An 18,926-nucleotide genomic window follows, 5' to 3' on the forward strand; every position below is an offset into this window, starting at 1 on the left:
TGGCTTAAACCTATAGCAAGGATATTATCCAACTTTAGTCAAAGCTAAAGGCTTCCCTTACCTGCATAGGCAGTTTTTGGTAAAGGTGAACTAACCCTTTAGGGTGTCCACCTCTATGCAGGGGGGGTTGTGTCCATTAAGTGATGACATTATCATTTCTGTACCGGGGTTCTCAAAATAAAGTCTTCCAATCCAGCTTTGGGTGGTCTCATTGGATAGGGCAGTTGAGTTTTGGGTGGGAAATTTTCAAAATTGAATAAAGGAAAATATATGAATGGTGAAATGCAACGTGAAACAAAGAGTGCACCAAAGATTTCTTAGAACAACAGAGTCCAGAAAACAGCCACAGTAAGTATGAGGACACTGAGCTTGTGGGTGAAGCCGCTGTCAGTGCATTCCTTTTCTGATATCAAGATGTTGAATTTTCCATCTGGAGCGACGAGATTGGATGAACAAAACTCTTTACTTGCACAACCGCGAATGGACCGGTGCTCATTCACAGAACCTGCAAATAAAAACAAAATATTTAGGAAAATGTCTATTATTCAAAAAATGTATAAGTAAAAAAAATAATCTTTTAGTAACATTACAAGTCTGCAGGGATGCATTGCTTTCATGTCAAAATACCTATACCTAATATTATTGACCTCCAGTCAATTACTTTAATGTTAATGCCTAGGCTGAGACAAAATACCTCTGTCTGCTGCAGGCAGAAGGAAGCATTTCCTCAGTCCCCTCTCCCCCTAGTGATCAGACTGCAACATTGCAACTTTGCAACAAATCACACGGCGAGAGGCTGCAGCAGGGGATCTGTTTTAGGAATTTGTGAACCAGGATTGCCATGATTGTATCAATGTAGACAGGGGCAGACTGGAAACTTTCGGCCCAGGGGGCAAGTACAAACCAGAAGCCCATGGTGCAGCGACTCGGCCCCCCTCCTACCTTCTCTCACCCCCCCCCCCCCACTCTCCCAATCTTCCTCCTGACCACCATTCCGAGCTGAAGCCCTGCTCCAGATACTCTCTACTTACAGGCTGAATCCGGGTTCCCAACCTGGCCAGCAGGGGGAGGTTGGAGGGAGATGGGACAGCTCGGTTGGGACTGCCCGGGGCAGAAGAGTCTTCAGTGGGGCGTGGAACCGGCCTCTGCTCAGACACAGTTCACACCATCCATACTGGTGAGGGGGTTGCCTGCACACTATCCTTGTCTTCAACCCGCACTCAGTAGGTCAGCGGCAGGAACGTTTTACTTCTCTTCACCAGGAATCCTTTGGGCATATCTGTGGCAGAAGTGGTGCAGCCTTTTTATGGGGCATCAGGGTGGCCCAGGGGGCAATTGCCCCCCTGCCCCCTTGCCCAGTCCTCCCCTGAATGTAGAAGTGGTAATAAGCCCCATTTTTTATTCACTTTCAGCAGCTATTTAATCAATTGCTGAATATTGAGCTTCTTAATTTAATCGCCACGGGGTCACCTTTATGGGCAGCGGGTGAAGTGCCCACCCCCTCCCGCCGCTTCCCGGTAATTTTCCCCGCTTACCAGAGCCGTAGGTGGGGGGGGGGGGGAAACGATCCGGTCTGCTCTCCTCTCAGGCAGGAAGTCGAGTGAGGACAAGATGGCCCCACTCGACTCTATGGCCTTGGAGGACCGGAGCGAAGTCATACGTCACTTCCTAGCAGCGGCCTTAAAGAGCCCATTTTTTTCATCATGAAAAAAAATAACTTTTTTCTTTTCTTTTTTTGTGTAGATGTGAGATGTGAGGTCTTTTTGACCCCAGATCTCACATTAAAGAGGACCTGTCATGCTTATTTATATTACAAGGGATATTTACATTCCTTGTAATAGAAATAAAAGTGATCAAACATTTTTTTTTTTTTTTTTTTAAAGGACAGTGTAAAAATTAAAAATAAAAGATAAAATAAATAGGAAAAAAAAAAAAAATTAAAGTGCGCCGTCCCCATTAGCTTGCTCGCAGAAGTGAATGTATATGCAAGTCGTGGCTACATATGTAAACGGTATTCGAACCACACATGTGAGGTATCACCACAATCGTGAGAGCGAGCATAATCATTTGAGCCCTAGACATACTCTGTAACATTAAACTGGTAACTTGAAGACATTTTTAAATTGCTGCCTATGGGGAGTTTTCAGTATCAATGTTTGTCGCCATTCCACGAGAGTGCAAAATTTTGAAGCATGACATGTTGGGTATCGATTTAATTGGTGTAACATCATCTTCACATTATAGAAAAGAATTGGGCTAACGTTACTGTTTTCTAATTTTTTTAATTCAAAAAAGTATATTTTTTCCAAAAAAATTGCGTTTGTAAGACCGCTGCGCAAATACAGGGTGATAAAAAATATTGCAACGATTTCCATTTTATTCCCCAGGGTCTCTGCTAAAAAAATATATATAATGTTTGGGGGTTCTAAGTAATTTTATAGCAAAAAAATAAATGATTTTAACGTGTAAACAACAAGTGTCAGAAAAAGACCCGGTCCTTAACCACTTCCCGACCACCCGCCGCAGTTTTACTGCGGCAGGGTGGCTCTCCTGCGCAAACCGATGTAGACCTACGTCGGTCATGCGGGAAGCTAGTGGGCAAGTGTGCGCCGCCGGCGGTGTGCTCCTGCCCCCACTCGGCAGCAGGGAAGCCTATGCACGGAGCAGGCGGCTCCGATTGCCACCTGACACCCGAGATCGCTTCCCGCTGAGAGAGAAGAACGGTCAGCTGTTGTAAACACATCTGACCGTTCTTCTCCCTGGAATTATGACAGAGCCCCTGAGATCCTTCTATATAGGCTCACAGGTCTCTATGATCATTTCACAAGCCACGCCCCCCCCCCCCCACAGTTAGAATCACTCCCCTAGGCTCACATTTAACCCATTGATCCCCCATAGGGTTAACCCCTTCCCTGCCAGTGTCATTATTACAGTAACAGTGCATATTTTTAGCACTGATTACTGTAGTAATGTCACTGGTACCCCCAAAAGTGTCACAAAATGTCAGTCAGGGTTCCGATCTGTCCGCCACAATGTGGCAGTCCCGCAAAAAGGTTGTAAACCCACCATAATAACTTTTCCCTTTAGGTAAGCCTATAATAAGGCTTACCTATAGGTACTGTAAATATCTCCTAAACTTGCACCGTTTAGGAGATATTTACATTGCATGCAGCCGATGACGTCATCTTGCCGTTTCTTCAGAGCCCTGTGCCGTGAACGGCGGCTCCCGCGCATGTGATGTCATTGTGCCTCCAGCCAATCAGATGGCCGGAGGATGCGAACCAGGAAGCAGGACAGCCGAACATGTCTGCCGTGTTACCGGGGAGCGGGGGGCACTGCGGAGGCTTCATTCTAAGGTAAGTATTTCATAATGAGCTAGTATGTGATGCATACTAGCTCATTATGCCTTTCAGGTATTTTTTTTTTTCTGAGGTTTACGTGGGTAATACTGCTTCAATATAAAAAACGATATTTGATGCCAGGTCCACTTTAAAAGGACAATTTTACATTTAATGTATAGGTTTAATGATTTTTACTTAATATCTAGCTTAATTAGGCACATTACCTGAAAATCGTACTGTGTTAGAAATATTTATTTATTTGGACCATTACCTGCAGAATCAATCAGGATCCGACCACATAAAGTCTCAGCTCCATAACATTTTATTTCCTCCTTTGAATGACACTGAAAAATTGAGTTGGAATAACACGAGGTGCAGGTTTGGTTATTTGCAGTCTTACTGGTTGGAAACAACTTATCTAGAAAAGAAAAAGAAAAACAGAAATGTTCAGATTTTAAAAACTTTTTGTGCAAAAAAATAAAAAAATAACACTGTCACCCTCCCAAATGAATTCCCCCAACCACTTTGCTCTGCAGTCTCTATTCGGCTTACAAGACATCCGGGATTGTCGGATGTCTGCGTCCCCTACCATGTGCCATTGTACTTCCACAAACCCCTATGTCACTGCTATGTCCTGGTGTGATGTAGGGGCAATAGGATGTAACCAAAGAGCGTGGAGGGGGACACAAACATCTGGCAATCCCAGTAGTGTTGAATGCTAAAGAGTGCTGGAGTGGAGGAAAGGTAGGAGAAATGGGCCATATAGAGGTGACTATATTATTTCTTCTATCACCATGAATAGCTGTGGGGAATTTTCAGAGGAGTAAACTCTTCACAAATACACTATATTGCCAAAAGTATTGGGACGCCTGCCTTTACACACACATGAACTTTAATGCCATCTTAGTCTTAGTCTGTAGGGTTCAATATTGAGTTGGCCCACCCTTTGCAGCTATAACAGCTTCAACTCTTCTGGGAAGGCCGTCCACAAGGTTTAAGAGTGCGTTTATGAGAATGTTTGACCATTCTTCCAGAAGCGCATTTGTGAGGTCAGGCTGCTGATGTTGGACAAGAAGGCCTGACTCGCAGTCTCCACTCTAATTCATCCCAAAGGCGTTCTATTGGGTTGAGGTCAGGATTCTCTGCGCGCTCATTCTGTGCAGGCTAGTCAAGTTCCTCCACCCCAAACTCGCTCATCCGTGTCTTCATGGACCATGTTTTGTGCTGTTAAAGCTGTTGAAGAATTGAAGCTGCTATAGCTGCAAAGGGTGGGCCAACACAATATTGAACCCTGCAGACTAAGACTGGACTCAAGCCAGGACATGTCCCAACGTTTTTTTCTCTGCCCCTTGGAGCTTAATCATGGGGATTAAGCTTCCCTACTATTAAGCTCCAAGGGGTGGAGTGAAACTCATTGGGGGCATGACCTGGCTGGAGTCCGGGCTGAAGATCCCATTCATCTCCCTTTATGCACATGATGTGCATCTTATGGATCTTTTCCTTTGACATTGCTGCAGCTTGGAGCTAGGGCGAGCTTCCTGTCTCTGCCTGCACTCACAGCGGTCTAGTTGGGCTTTACCTGTCTACTTGAGCAGCGCCTAAATTTGGTCTTTTTGGGCTATCTTCATCCCACCATGGACTCTCTGCAACCCAGAGATCTATTTTGGATGTATTGGCTAGAACAGCCATTTTCAACCAGGGTTCTTCAAGAGGTGTCTAGGGGTTCCTTCAGCTTTGGCTAACTAACTTCCTATCTGATGGTGCCTGTAAAGTTCCAGGTCCAACGACATTTGCCAGAGCTATCAGCATGACACCAATGGAATTTTTAATTGTTAGGAAGGGTGGCATTGTGACCACCATTGTAAGGGGAGCATTCTTTCCTGGACACCAATGTAAAGGGCATTCTTTCCACTGACCCCAATGAAAAGTGCATTCATTCCACTGACCACCAATGTAAAGGGCATTCTTCCCATTGACCCCCAATAAAAAGGGCATTCTTCTCATTGACCATCAACATAAAGGGCATTCTTCCCAGTGACCCCAAAGTAAAGGGCATTCTTTCCATTGACTCCCAATGTAAAGGGCATTTATTCCACTGACCACCAATGTAAAGGGCATTCTTCCCACTGACCACCAACAAAAAGGGCATTCTTCCCACTGACCACCAGCATAAATTGGTCTCTTCCCATTGACCCCAAAGTAAAGGGCATTCCTTCCATTGACCCCTAATGTAAAGGACATTCTTTCCTTTGACACCCAATGTAAAGGGCATTCTTCCCATTGACCTCCAATATAAAGGGCATTCTTCCCATTGACCTCCAATATAAAGGTCATTCTTCCCAATGACCACAAGCATAAAGCACAATCTTCCTATTGACCCCCAATGTAAAGGGTAATCTTCCCATTAACCCCCAATGTAAAGGGCATTCTTACCTAACCATCAATGTAAAGGACATTCTTCCCACTGACCCCCAATGACTTAATTTCAGCAGGGATCCTTTGAGAACTGAAAATTATTTTAAAGGGTTCCTCTGGGTTAAAAAGTTTGAGAAAGGTTAGTCTAGACCAGTTACTGTATATTATTGCCTTTATGTCTGCATTAGGGTTTACCAAAGGGACATTTTGCAAGCTAAGCAATAGATCTCTTCTCTGCTGCTAAATGAAATTCTATACACTTTTCTTTAAAAAATGTAAAAACAAATCAATATAAACACAATAGCCAATCGACATTTGCTGCTATAGCCCCAGCCAGGTAATTGTGAAGCTGGAATTATGGATAATTATCCTCCCTAATATTTTGGCTTGGCTCCAATGTGAAAAGTTGAGTATCTTATAACATAACAAAGGGTAATGTACCTGGAATAGCACAAGAGTTGTTTGCACAGCATGCCACACCAAATACAATGGTAGCATTAGGATTGCTGATGGTTGCGGGACTTGTGGTGCATTCGTTTGCTTTTTTGCATCCTTTGACGCTCCAAGAAGCCACCATCTTCTCTCCTAGATAATATCATGAATTAGAACACAATCTGCATTAAGACCAATGCCATTAGCAAGAACTCATTAAATAAAAATACATCATTATTTCAAGTCTTTTATGATTTTGTCCTTTAAAAGTAATTGTTGCTCTATCAAATGTTGTGTTTTTTTCTTTAACACAGTTGTGATGGAGGAAATAAAAGTATAACTAAGGGCAAAACTTTATTTTTTAGTTTTTGATAGAGGTAAGAGGGATTAGAACAACTAACAGTTTTTATTGGGGTCTGTGCCCTCGTTAGGGAGACTCACCCTCTCTATTTGTCCTGATTACCATTACTATTGAAAGTGAAAGTAAAAGAAAATCACAATCAAAATGTTGGGTTGTCCCCAGAAAAGTAATAGAGGGGAAATCTTTTAATGGGGGACACTGGTTTCTGGTGATCTGGGGGGGTCCCCAAGGAATTCCCTTAATTTGCAGGAATTTCCTCTCATTTCCTGTTTGGCTATGGGACAGGAAGTGAAGGGAGATCTCCACAACAGGACACAGATGGGGAAAAAAAAATTGACAGGGGTTATAACCCTCCCTGAAAAGAAAAAAAAGTTTTGCTTATTGTTCTACTTTAATAGCTGGAGTTTCGCGTTTTCAATTAAAGCTAAGGAGATAGAGGACAACATCTAAAGCTCCAATTCTTGGCTGAGAGGAATACAAAATATGAAAGCACAGTATTTCGTATTTACCTAAAAAAATAAAATAAATGTATTTTATTTTTGTAGTCATGACCATAATAAAATCATTTTACAAAATTGCACATTCTATTTTGATTTGCTAAAGGAAAACAGATGGTTCCCTTAGCTTAATGAATGAGGCAAAGCTCTCCTGACTTCCATACTCAAACCATATGGAAGCAAAAAAAAAAGTGCTAGCACCAAACAATTCCTTCGATTGGATTTAGCCACTTTCACCAACGTATTTTTATTTTTTTCCTCTATTGGTTGAACCATAGTTACAAATCTGAAGCTGCAGTTTTTATAAATTCGGCTCACAGTTACATAGTTAGTGAGGTTGAAAAAAGACATCCGTCCATCCAGTTCAACCTATGATGTGTGTGTTTGCTGTTAACCGTACATTGTATACCCCTGTATGTTGTGGTCTTTAAGGTGCCTATCTAATAGTTTTTTGAAACTATCAATGCTCCCTGCTCATACTACTGCTTGTGGAAGAGAATTCCACATCCTTACCGCTCTTACAGTGAAGAGCCCCTTACGCACTTTAAGGTTAAACAGCTTTTCCTCTAGTTTTAGTGAGTGGCCACGCATCTTATTGTATTTCCTTTCTCTGAATAGTTTGTTCCTTATGCTAGGGTCGCCATGCCCAAAAAAACGCTAGCGCCAAAAAAAAAAAAAAAAAAAAAAACGCCCTTGTGTGCTGTTGCAGGCATTTTTTTGGGGTTTTTGGAGGCAGGCAAAACATCTGAACTTGTGTATACGGGTATATATACACACATACTTATATGTATATATACACCTAGACATATATAGGTGTGATAGTAGCAGAAATATATGCTTGCGCTAATGAAATAATTAACACTAATATGGCTCCGCTCCTATAACACCTATATGTGTGTAAGTGTAAAATACATATAAGTAAGTGTGTATATATACCACTATACACAAGTTCAGATGTTTTGCCTGCCTCCAAAAACCCCCAAAAAATGCCTGCAACAACACACCTGGGCCTTTTTTTTTTGGCGCTACCGTTTTTTGGGGCATTTTTTTGGGTTCTTTGGAGGCAGGCAAAACATCTGAACTTATGTATACGGGTATATATACACACATACTTATATGTATATATACACCTAGACATATATAGGTGTGATAGTAGCAGAAATATATGCTTGCGCTAATGAAATAATTAACACTAATATGGCTCCGCTCCTATAACACCTATATATGTGTAAGTGTAAAATACATATAAGTATGTGTGTATATATACCACTATACACAAGTTCAGATGTTTTGCCTGCCTCCAAAAACCCCCAAAAAATGCCTGCAACAACACACCTGGACGGTTTTTTTTTTTGGCGCTAGGGATGAGGAGAATCCCTTCTAGATTGTAAGCTCTAAGGAGCAGGGCCCTCTAATTCCTCCTGTATTAATTTGTATTGTAACTGTATTGTCTTCCCTCACATTGTAAAGCACAGCACAAACTGTTGGCGCTATATAAATCCTGTATAATAATAATAATAATAATAATAAAATACAAAATATGAAATATTTCATATTTGCCTAAAAACTACATTTTTTTAGTCCTTACTACAATATAAATGTGTGCAAAATGACACCCTCTTTATTATTCAGTGTGTTGGCAGGTGCAGTAAGCTTGTCTGCCACTAGATGGTCCCATTCCCACTAGATACTGTAAAATGAATTGTGTAATTAGGTGTTAGGTCCCCTTTTAGAAAAGTCCCTCCTTAGTGATGTATTGCATCACTAAGTGCAGTTAGTGGTCATATATATTTGCCAGTGTTGGCTGTGCCCATAGAAATGGGAAGCCAAATGTCCCAGAGCTATCATGATGTCAGCTACGGTCCTAAAGGGCACTTAATGGGACTGAAGTCCCAGGCAAGGTGGTACAGAACTCAGTATGAACAGCTGTAGTCACCCTGACTCCCCTGACTTTCTTTGGCGGGGTGCATAAGACCTTTTAGGCCAAGCCAAAATCCTCTGATGTTAGTATTGGTGACACTTGGGAATTAGTGGGCCATCTGGGATTGTGTCCGGCTAGACAAAAGAGACAATGGGAAGAGACTGGTATACTGAAGAGGGCACCTTGATTCTACTTGATGATATAAGCTGAATGCTATGGACTTACTATACAAGGGGGGAGTGGTCCCAACTCTGTGGTGCACCCTAGGAGAAGAGGTCCTAGGGGGAGGTTGCTTACAAGTTACGTGCTTGAGTTTTACAGACTATCTACTCCTGTCCATGGCGTTCCACACCAAAGAATTCTGTTGGTATGTCAATGTGATGTCCAATTGAAATCCTGCAAAGTTACAGTAAAGTGTGGAAAATGCATTTTACGTATGGACATTCCTTTATTCTTAAGTATTAAGGCCTATGGCCAGAAATGTCCTGAGTGGGCCTTTGGCCAGGAGCATGACACAACATGGTGGAGGGTTCTATCAAACGCAGGTGGGTAGCTGCCCTTTCCAAGAAGAAGCAGGCGGGAACTTGCACAACAAGTTAGCCTATGGCGCCAACAATTAGCCTATTGCGAGGCCCCTTACAAGTGTGCCATGGCTTTTGTTTTCCTTTGCAAGACTATAAATGAGTTCAAATATTACCTCTCTTTTCAGCAAAGTAGGAAGTGGCGCATTGGTGATCAGAGTCAGGGCAATCCTTTATCGTTTCGTCCTTTTCAAGGCAGGTAAGTCCAGTTGTATTTGCACAATGCTTACACTGTAGATAGCAATGCTTTTCTAATACTGAGAATTTGAAGTCCGGAGTGACAAGGTTGTGCGAGCAAAACTCTGGATTTGCACAACCACGCATGGACCAGTGGCTTTTTACAGAACCTGCACATAAAAACAAAATATTTAGGAATTTTTTTTTCTTTTAAAAAGATGATTTATTGCTTAAAAAAGGAAACGTTTTAGTAGTATCACAAATCTGCATGGATACAATCCTTGCATGTCACAATAGCTAGCTGTACCTTTTTTAATAATAAATAGTCACTGACCTCCAGTCGGTGACTTTGCCTAGGTTGATGTCATCAGTCTGCTGCACACAGGAGGAAGCATATCCTAAGTCTTCTCTCCCCCCCAGTGATCAGACTGTACATTAGCGGCAGCCAGTCCATAAGGGGAGCAGGGGCGCCACCCCCCCTCCCCCCCCCCAAGTTCCCAAAGTTAGTTTGCCAAAGAAGCAAAGAAAAAAGCTACTTTAACATGTTAAAAACTGTTATAATAAAAACTGTATTTGGTTCATATTTGTGTGCACTGTGCAGGGTGCCAGACTAATGGGTGTCTATTAGGTCCGTAAACTTTTGAAAAGCATGTGATTTGAGGCTAAGGCTCTAATTGGCTTGTTTTACATTGTCACCCAGTGCTCTGCACCCCAAACCCTCCCACTTTTGATTTTAGCGAATTAAGATTCATCATCGCATCACTTCCGGTTTCCAGCTTCTGGCTTTTCGTCCCGTGGAACGCAAGGCATCCTCTGGTTAGTGTGGACCAGGAGGGGTTTGTTGGCATCCCCCTAAAAGTTTTAGCACCCGCTTCCACTGCTGTATATTGTAACTTTGCAGCAAGTCACAAGGTGAAAGACTGCAACAGAGGGCTGATCTGTGCCAGGAATTTGTGAACACAGCCAAGACCTGCATAGGCACTAGCAGGCCCAGACTGGGACAAAAAATAGGCCCAGGTATTTTAGACTGAGCAGCCCATGACATGTTAACCAGCCCCTCCGCACTCTCCGTCTGAGAGAGGGGAGGGGGGAACCTGGCAGAGCTGCAGGTGGCGAGAGGGCCAGAAAAGAGCATGAGGGACCAGAGAGCACAGGGAGGAAGTCACAGCGGGCTGGAGTGGAGAGCACGGGGGGGGATTTGAGGAGAACGTAGGGGGGAGCAGAGAACACGGGGGGGGGGGGCAAGAGAGCACTGGGGGGAAGCAGAAGGAAGAGGTAAAGGGGCGGGGCTGGAGATCACAAGGGAATGTCAGAGAACACTGGGGGATGTCAGAGAATACTGGGGAATGTCGGAAAACACTGGGGGATGTCAAGGAGAACGGGGGATGTCAGGGAGCACGGGGGGATGTTGGAGAGCATGGGGGGATGGTGGAGAGCACTGGGGGATGGTGGAGAGCAGTGGAGGGTGTAGGAGAGAACTGGGGGGCCAGAGAGCACTGGGGGATGTTGGAGAGCACTGGGATAGGTGGAGAGCACTGTGGGAGACAAAGAGCACTTGGGAAAGTCTGAGAGCACTGCGGGAGGCAGAGAGCACTGGGGGGGCGGAGAGTGTCTTGGGGGCTGGAGAGCAGTGGGGGATGTTGGAGAACACGGGGGGGGCTGGAAAGCACTGGCGGGCTGGAGAGCACTGGGGGGTGGAGAGCACTGGGGGGCGGAGAGCACTGGGGGGGCTGGAGAGCAGTGGGGGATGTTGGAGAGCACTGGGGGGGCCGGAGTGCACTGTGGGGCTAGAGAGGACTGGGGGATTTTGGAGAGCACTTGGGGGGGGGGGGGCAAAGAGCACTGGGAAGCTGGAGAGCAGTGGAGGATGTTGGAGAGCATTGGGGGCCAGAGAGCACTTGGGGGCTGGAGAGCACTGGGGGGAGCGTGGAGAACTGGTGCTGGAGAGCACTGAGCACTGGGGGATGTTGGAGAGCACTGGTTGGGGGCTGGAGAGCACTGGGGGGTGTTGGAGAGCACTGGGGGTGCCCAGAGAGCACTGGTTGGGGGGGCTGGAGAGTACTGGGGGGCAGAGAGCACTGGGGGGACCGGAGCGCACTGGGGGGGGGGGGGCTGGAGAGCACTGGGGATGTTGGAAGCATTTCCTCAGTCCCCTCTCCCCCTAGTGATCAGACTGCAACATTGCAACTTTGAAGCAAATCCCACGGCAAGAGGCTGCAGCAGGGGGTGATCTGTTTTAGGAATTTGTGAACTGCACAGGCACCAGGATTGCCATGATTGTATCAATGTAGAAGTGGTAATAAACCCCATTTTTTATGCACTTTCAGCAGCTATTTAATCAATTGCTGAATATTGAGCTTCCTAATTTATAACCCTTGCCTATGTTCCAGTTTAAGCTGCTGCCATGCTGCCCCAGGTTTCCTAATTCAGGGTGGCTCCTTTCTCTTGCAGCACCATATGGAGCCAGCCTTGCATGCATAGACTAGGCGTATGTCTGTCTACTTCAACAGAAACACACAGCCCTGTATTCTAGAATGGCAAGCCACTCCCCTTCTTCAACATCCATGCCTCATCTCTAAGCTAATAGAATGACTCCAGACTGCACTGTCCACTGTTACTCCGTGTAAAAAATATTTATTTATTTGGACCATTACCTGCAAAATCAATCAAGATGCCACCACATTTAGTCTCAGCTCCATAACACTTTATTTCCTCCTTTGAAGCACACGGAAGTATTGATGAATCGGAATAACACGAGGTGCAGGTATGGTTATTCTCAGTCTTACTAGTTGGAAACAACTTACTGGTATCTAGAAAAAAAAAAAAAAAAAAAAAAAACAGAAATGTTCAGATTTTAAAAACTTTTTGTACAAAAAAATAAAAAAGTAACACTGTCACCCTGCCAAATGAATTCCCCAAGGCAGTTTAATATATTAGAAAATATATTATACTTACCACTTGCTCTGCAGTCTCTGTTCGGCTTACAAAACATCCAGGATTGTCAGATGTCTGCTTCCCCTACCATGTGCCACTGTTCTTCCACAAACCCCTATGTCACTGCTATGTCCTGGTGTGATGTAGGGGCAGTGGGATGTAACCAAAGAGCGTGGAGGGGGACACAGACATCTGGCAATCCCATTAATGTCAAATTCTAAAGAGTGCTGAAGTGAAGGAAAGGTAGGAGAAATGGGCCATATAGAGGTGACTATATTATATCTTCTATCACCAGGTATAGCTTTGGGGAATTTTCAGAGTCGAGAGTGTGGCTTTAAAACTATACCAAAATGTGTTTTTTTTTTTCTTCATGTTATTAAAAGAGAACCTGTACTAAAAAAAAAAAAAAAAAAAAAAACTGCCCAAAAAGTGGATTTATATTCTTTGTGGCTAATGAGGAGTATATTTAAGTGAGACTTTTTTTGCCTCGAGTTCAACTTTAAAGTGAGTGACAAAGGCAGGAACAAAGGTGTCTTCATCCCAGTCAAAGGAAAAGATCTATAAGCTGCACATCATGAAGCAGACCCATGTTTTTTTTTTTTTTTTTTTAAAGCCCGTGGTGTGTGAAACACGCTCAAAAGACTTACACCCGGTGCATAAAAAAGTGCACACACGCAAACGTGAGACACACAAAAAGTGCACAAGGCGTACACATGGCCCTCCTCCGAAGAGGAAGGGCCCTGACCCTGATCCCCCGGGGCGCAAAGCTCCTGACAGGGACTGAGGTACTCACTTTGGTCCACCCAGCCGAAGCCGGGCAGACCCCATTCTTCAGGGGGACTGCCGAAACAGCCCACCCCGAGTACTAGGTGGGGCTCCCCCGAAGGGAGACCCCATGGGAGAGGGTGAACTAAGCCAAAAGGCCATATCCACCCCCTCCCAAGACTTACAGGGCAGGCCCGAGGACCTACGCCATCCAAGTCGTGCAAGTGACAAACAACCAAAAAGGGACACACGTGAACACACAAACAAAGAAAAACAGAGTGGGGAAAAGGGAAGTGGAGAAGTGCTGGGTAGTGCCAAAGTGCAGGACCTTGGCAGGCCCCCCGGCCAGGAATAAAAAATTCCTCTGGTGCTGGCCAAAAGGCCCACCCCAAGAGGCAGGTGCTGAAAAAGTGTGATGGTGCAGTGACCAAGGTGCCACAAAAACTCAGTTGAGCTGCCCCTCACCAGTGAGATTGAGGCACCCCTGGGCTGCCACCCCAGGGGCACGTACACCACGGGCTTTTTCGGTCTCAGCCCATGGCCAGACCAAGCGTAGCCCTTCCTGTCAGGAGGCCAGGAATACAGATAGCTCAGGGAGAGCCCAACCTCGACCGGGAAAGAAAATGGCCCCCTTCTCAGCCAAATTCACCCAGGAGGAGGGGCCCTTCCCCTCACCATCCGCACTCCCACCAATTACATCCAGGAGCAATACTAACCGTGGTCGCCCGGCTTTCTCGCTCCCTTCAAACTGACAGGGGCGGACCCATTCAAATCAGGAAGGCACTGGAACCATCCGGCTTTCTCTGGTTTGGCCTACTCCGGTCCTCCAGTTACACCCAGAGCGCCCCGGTTAACTTCGGCCACCACCGATACTAACCTTCCGGTTCCATACCGACACTGATAAGAACAGATACTACACTTGATCTTAGCCAAAAGGCCGAGAAGCGATTTATATTCTTTGTGGCTGATGAGAAGTATATAAAAGTGAGACTTTTTATGCCTCAAATTCAACTTTAAAGTGAGTGACAAAGGCAGGAACAAAGGTAGGGTTGTCTTCATCCCAGTCAAAGGAAAAGATCCATAAGCCGCACATCATGAAGCAGACCCATGTGCATGAAGTGATATAAATGGCAGTCTTTGCCTGGACTCCAGCCAGGACATGCCCCAACGTTTTTCGCTCTGCCCCTTGGAGCTTAATCATGGCGATTAAGCTTCCCCATCATTAAGCTCCAAGGGGCAGAGTGAAATGTGTTGGAGGCGTGGCCTTGCTTGAGTCCGGGCTGAAGCTGCCTTCATCTCCCTTTATGCACATGATGTGCAGCTTATGGATCTTTTCCTTTGACATTGCTGCAACTTGGAGCTAGGGCGAGCTTCCTGTCTCTGCTAGGGATGATGGAACTTTTCAAAAGTTCGGTTCGGCCAGAACATCCGAACTTCCCGAAAGTTCGGCCCGGATTTCAGAACCCAATTTAAATCAATGGGACCCGAACTTCTGTAATCAAAAAACACAATTTTGAAGCCCTAAAACCCAATAAATGCCCCTAAAAAGTGCCTAGGGTTCTGGGTCATGCCCCAGGGACTATTAATCACACAAAAAAAAGTTCTCAAAAATTGTCATTTTTGATAGAGAGACAATTATTGAAAAAATTAAAAAGAAAAAAATGAGATTTTTTTAATTTCAGCTCTGTAGCATGTCCACAACCAGAAAAAAAAAGATTGTTTGTATTATGTCACTTATAGAACAGGGATATGGCTTCGCTATTTTCACACCTATATATATATGTAAGTGTAAAAATACATACAAGTATGTGTGTATATATACCACTATACACAAGTTCAGATGTTTTGCCTGCCTCCAAAAAACCCCAAAAAATGCCTGCAACAACACACCTGGGCGGTTTTGTTTTTGGCGCTAGCGTTTTTTTGTGCATTTTTTTGGGTTCTATGGAGGCAGGCAAAACATCTGAACTTGTGTATACGGGTATATATACACACATATTTATATGTATATATACACCTAGACATATATAGGTGTGATAGTAGCAGAAATATATGCTTGCGCTAATTAAATAATTAACATTAATATGGCTCTGCTCCTATAACACCTATATATGTTTAAGTGTAAAAATACATACAAGTATGTGTGTATAAATACCACTATACACAAGTTCAGATGTTTTGCCTACCTCCAAAAACCCCAAAAAAATGCCTGCAACAACACACCTGGGCGTTTTTTTTTTTTTTTTTGGCGCTAGCGTTTTTTTGGCCCTTTTTTTGGGTTCTTTGGAGGCAGGCAAAACATCTGAATGTGTGTATACGGGTATATATACACACATACTTATATGTATATATACACCTAGACATATATAGGTGTGATAGTAGCAGAAATATATGCTTGCGCTAATTAAATAATTAACATTAATATGGCTCTGCTCCTATAACACCTATATATATGTAAGTGTAAAAATACATACAAGTATGTGTGTATATATACCACTATACAGTTCAGATGTTTTGCCTGCCTCCAAAAAACCCCCAAAAAATGCCTGCAACAACACACCTGGGCGTTTTTTTTTTGGCGCTAGCGTTTTTTTGGGTTCTTTGGAGGCAGGCAAAACATCTGAACTTCTGTATAGGGGTATATATGTACACACACCCTTATATGTATTTTACACTTACACATATATAGGTGTGATAGGAGCGGAGCCATAATGGTGTTAATTATTTAATTAGCGCAAGTATAGTGTTCTGCTCCTTTCACACCTATATATGTGCAGGTGTATATATACATACATGGGTGTGTATATATACCCCTTATACACATGTTCAGATGTCATGCCTGACTCCAAACATGTCCTCAAAAAATCCCTATAAACGCCTGCAGCCAAAAAGCAAGCTGACCGGTGAGAAGCCATATTAGTGTTCTGAATGTGACTTAAGAGAAACAATCTTTTCTCTGTAGCGGTCACCCTGATATGGAAGGGTTTGGTCACCCTGCCATAGCAGTCAGAATCAGTTCACCCTACACTACATTACGGTCACCCAGGCACTTAACACTTTCCCTACAGAAACTAATTTTTTGCATTTAACTAAAGTGTAAAAGAGCACCCTAACTACACTAGATATCCCTTTTTCTCACACTAATAAATGCTAAATGACACTTTTGAAGCAAATTTAACAGAACTGCTTCCACTCTCTTCCATGTCCCTGTATTACAATGCTAGGAATTTGCCGGGGCTATCTTATATACTGGGGGGGCGTATTCACTAATGATTGGTCTAGGGACCCCTTAGTCACTCCAATCACATTCCTAGCATTCTCCTGCCCCCTCAATTGGCTTTTACTAATGGTTCTGGTCCAATCACAGGCTTTTAAAGCCCATTTCCTGTCCCATTGCATTTTGGTCGGTTCTGGTTGCCGAATTCCGAACTTTTTCAGCAAAAAGTTCTAAATTCGGCCGAACCTCGAACAGCCAATGTTCGGGTCGAACCGATGGTCGACCCGATCCGTTCGATCGTCCCTAGTCTCTGCCTGCACTCTCAGCGGTCTAGTTGGACTTTACCTTTCTGCCTGAGGGGCACCTAAATTTGGTCTTTTTGGGTTATCTTCATCCCACCATGGACTCTCTGCAACTCAGAGATCTATTTTGGATGTATTGACTAGAACAAACATTTTCAACCAGGGTTCTTTAAGAGGTGTCTAGCTTTGGCTAACTGACTTCCTATCTGATGGTGCCTGTATAGTTCCAGGTCCAACGGCATTTGCCAGACCCAGCAGTATGACACCAATGGTATTTTTAATTGTTAGGAAGGGTCACCAATGTAAAGGGCATTCTTCCCACTGACTCCAATGTAAAGGACATTCTTCCCACTGACCTCAATGTAAAATGCATTCTTTCCACTGACCACTAGTGATGTCGCGAACCTAAAATTCGCCGTTCGCGAACGGCGAACGCGAACATCGGCAAATGTTCGCGAACCGGCGAACCGGGCGAACCGCCATAGACTTCAATAGGCAGGCGAATTTTAAAACACACAGGGACTCTTTCTGGCCACAATAGTGATGGAAAAGTTGTTTCAAGGGGACTAACACCTGGACTGTGGCATGCCGGAGAGGGATCATGCAAAAAAAAGTTCTTAAAAATTATAATTTTTTGATAGAGAGCCAATTATTGGAAAAATTAAAAAAAAATAAAAATAAAAAATTTCTTTGGATTTAGCATCTGGGGGGTCTAAAAAGTGTACCTGTGAAGTTTCAGCTCTGTAGCATGTCCAGAACCCCTAAAAAACAGCATTTTTCTTATATTTTCAGGAATATGGCTTCTCTGCGGCTGGCTTTTTCTCTTGCAGGCATTTATCGGGCATTTTTTTAGGCAGGCATGTCATTTTTTGTATTTAGTGTCTGGGGGGTCTAAAAAGTGTACCTGTCAATTTTCAGCTCTGTAGCATGTCCAGAACCCCTAAAAAACAGCATTTTTCTTATATTTTCAGGAATATGGCTTCTCTGCGGCTGGCTTTTTCTCTTGCAGGCATTTAGCGGGCATTTTTTTAGGCAGGCATGTCATTTTTTGTATTTAGTGTCTGGGGGGTCTAAAAAGTGTACCTGTCAAGTTTCAGCTCTGTAGCATGTCCAGAACCCCTAAAAAACAGCATTTTTCTTATATTTTCAGTAATACGGCTTCTCTGCGGCTGTCTTTTTCTCTTGCAGGCATTTATCGGGCATTTTTTTAGGCAGGCATGTCATTTTTTGTATTTAGTGTCTGGGGGGTCTAAAAAGTGTACCTGTCAATTTTCAGCTCTGTAGCATGTCCAGAACCCCTAAAAAACAGCATTGTTCTTATATTTTCAGGAATATGGCTTCTCTGCGGCTGGCTTTTCCTCTTGCAGGCATTTAGCGGGCATTTTTTTAGGCAGGCATGTCATTTTTTGTATTTAGTGTCTGGGGGGTCTAAAAAGTGTACCTGTCAATTTTCAGCTCTGTAGCATGTCCAGAACCCCTAAAAAACAGCATTTTTCTTATATTTTCAGGAATATGGCTTCTCTGCGGCTGGCTTTTTCTCTTGCAGGCATTTAGCGGGCATTTTTTTAGGCAGGCATGTCATTTTTTGTATTTAGTGTCTGGGGGGTCTAAAAAGTGTACCTGTCAAGTTTCAGCTCTGTAGCATGTCCAGAACCCCTAAAAAACAGCATTTTTCTTATATTTTCAGGAATACGGCTTCTCTGCGGCTGTCTTTTTCTCTTGCAGGCATTTATCGGGCATTTTTTTAGGCAGGCATGTCATTTTTTGTATTTAGTGTCTGGGGGGTCTAAAAAGTGTACCTGTCAAGTTTCAGCTCTGTAGCATGTCCAGAACCCCTAAAAAACAGCATTTTTCTTATATTTTCAGGAATACGGCTTCTCTGCGGCTGTCTTTTTCTCTTGCAGGCATTTATCGGGCATTTTTTTAGGCAGGCATGTCATTTTTTGTATTTAGTGTCTGGGGGGTCTAAAAAGTGTACCTGTC

At 43.8% G+C, this 18,926-nt stretch overlaps 1 protein-coding gene across 1 annotated transcript in view; it reads right to left on the reverse strand.

Moving 5' to 3' along the window:
* Positions 1-225: 225 nt before the first annotated feature.
* The window catches only part of LOC309568965 (uncharacterized protein), a 73,142-nt gene continuing 54,441 nt past the window's right edge, over positions 226-18,926 (reverse strand). The window contains exons 7-11 of the mRNA XM_082274729.1: positions 12,380-12,535; positions 9,665-9,895; positions 6,198-6,341; positions 3,613-3,759; positions 226-505 (exon numbers count right to left, since the gene is read on the reverse strand). Of these exons, the coding sequence (XP_082130855.1) occupies positions 318-505; positions 3,613-3,759; positions 6,198-6,341; positions 9,665-9,895; positions 12,380-12,535 (866 nt within the window). The 3' untranslated portion in view covers positions 226-317. The remainder of the gene's footprint in view (positions 506-3,612; positions 3,760-6,197; positions 6,342-9,664; positions 9,896-12,379; positions 12,536-18,926) is intronic.

The sequence above is a fragment of the Pelophylax lessonae genome, assembly GCF_965119305.1.
Source record: "Pelophylax lessonae genome assembly, chromosome: 12".
NCBI lineage: Eukaryota > Metazoa > Chordata > Amphibia > Anura > Ranidae > Pelophylax > Pelophylax lessonae.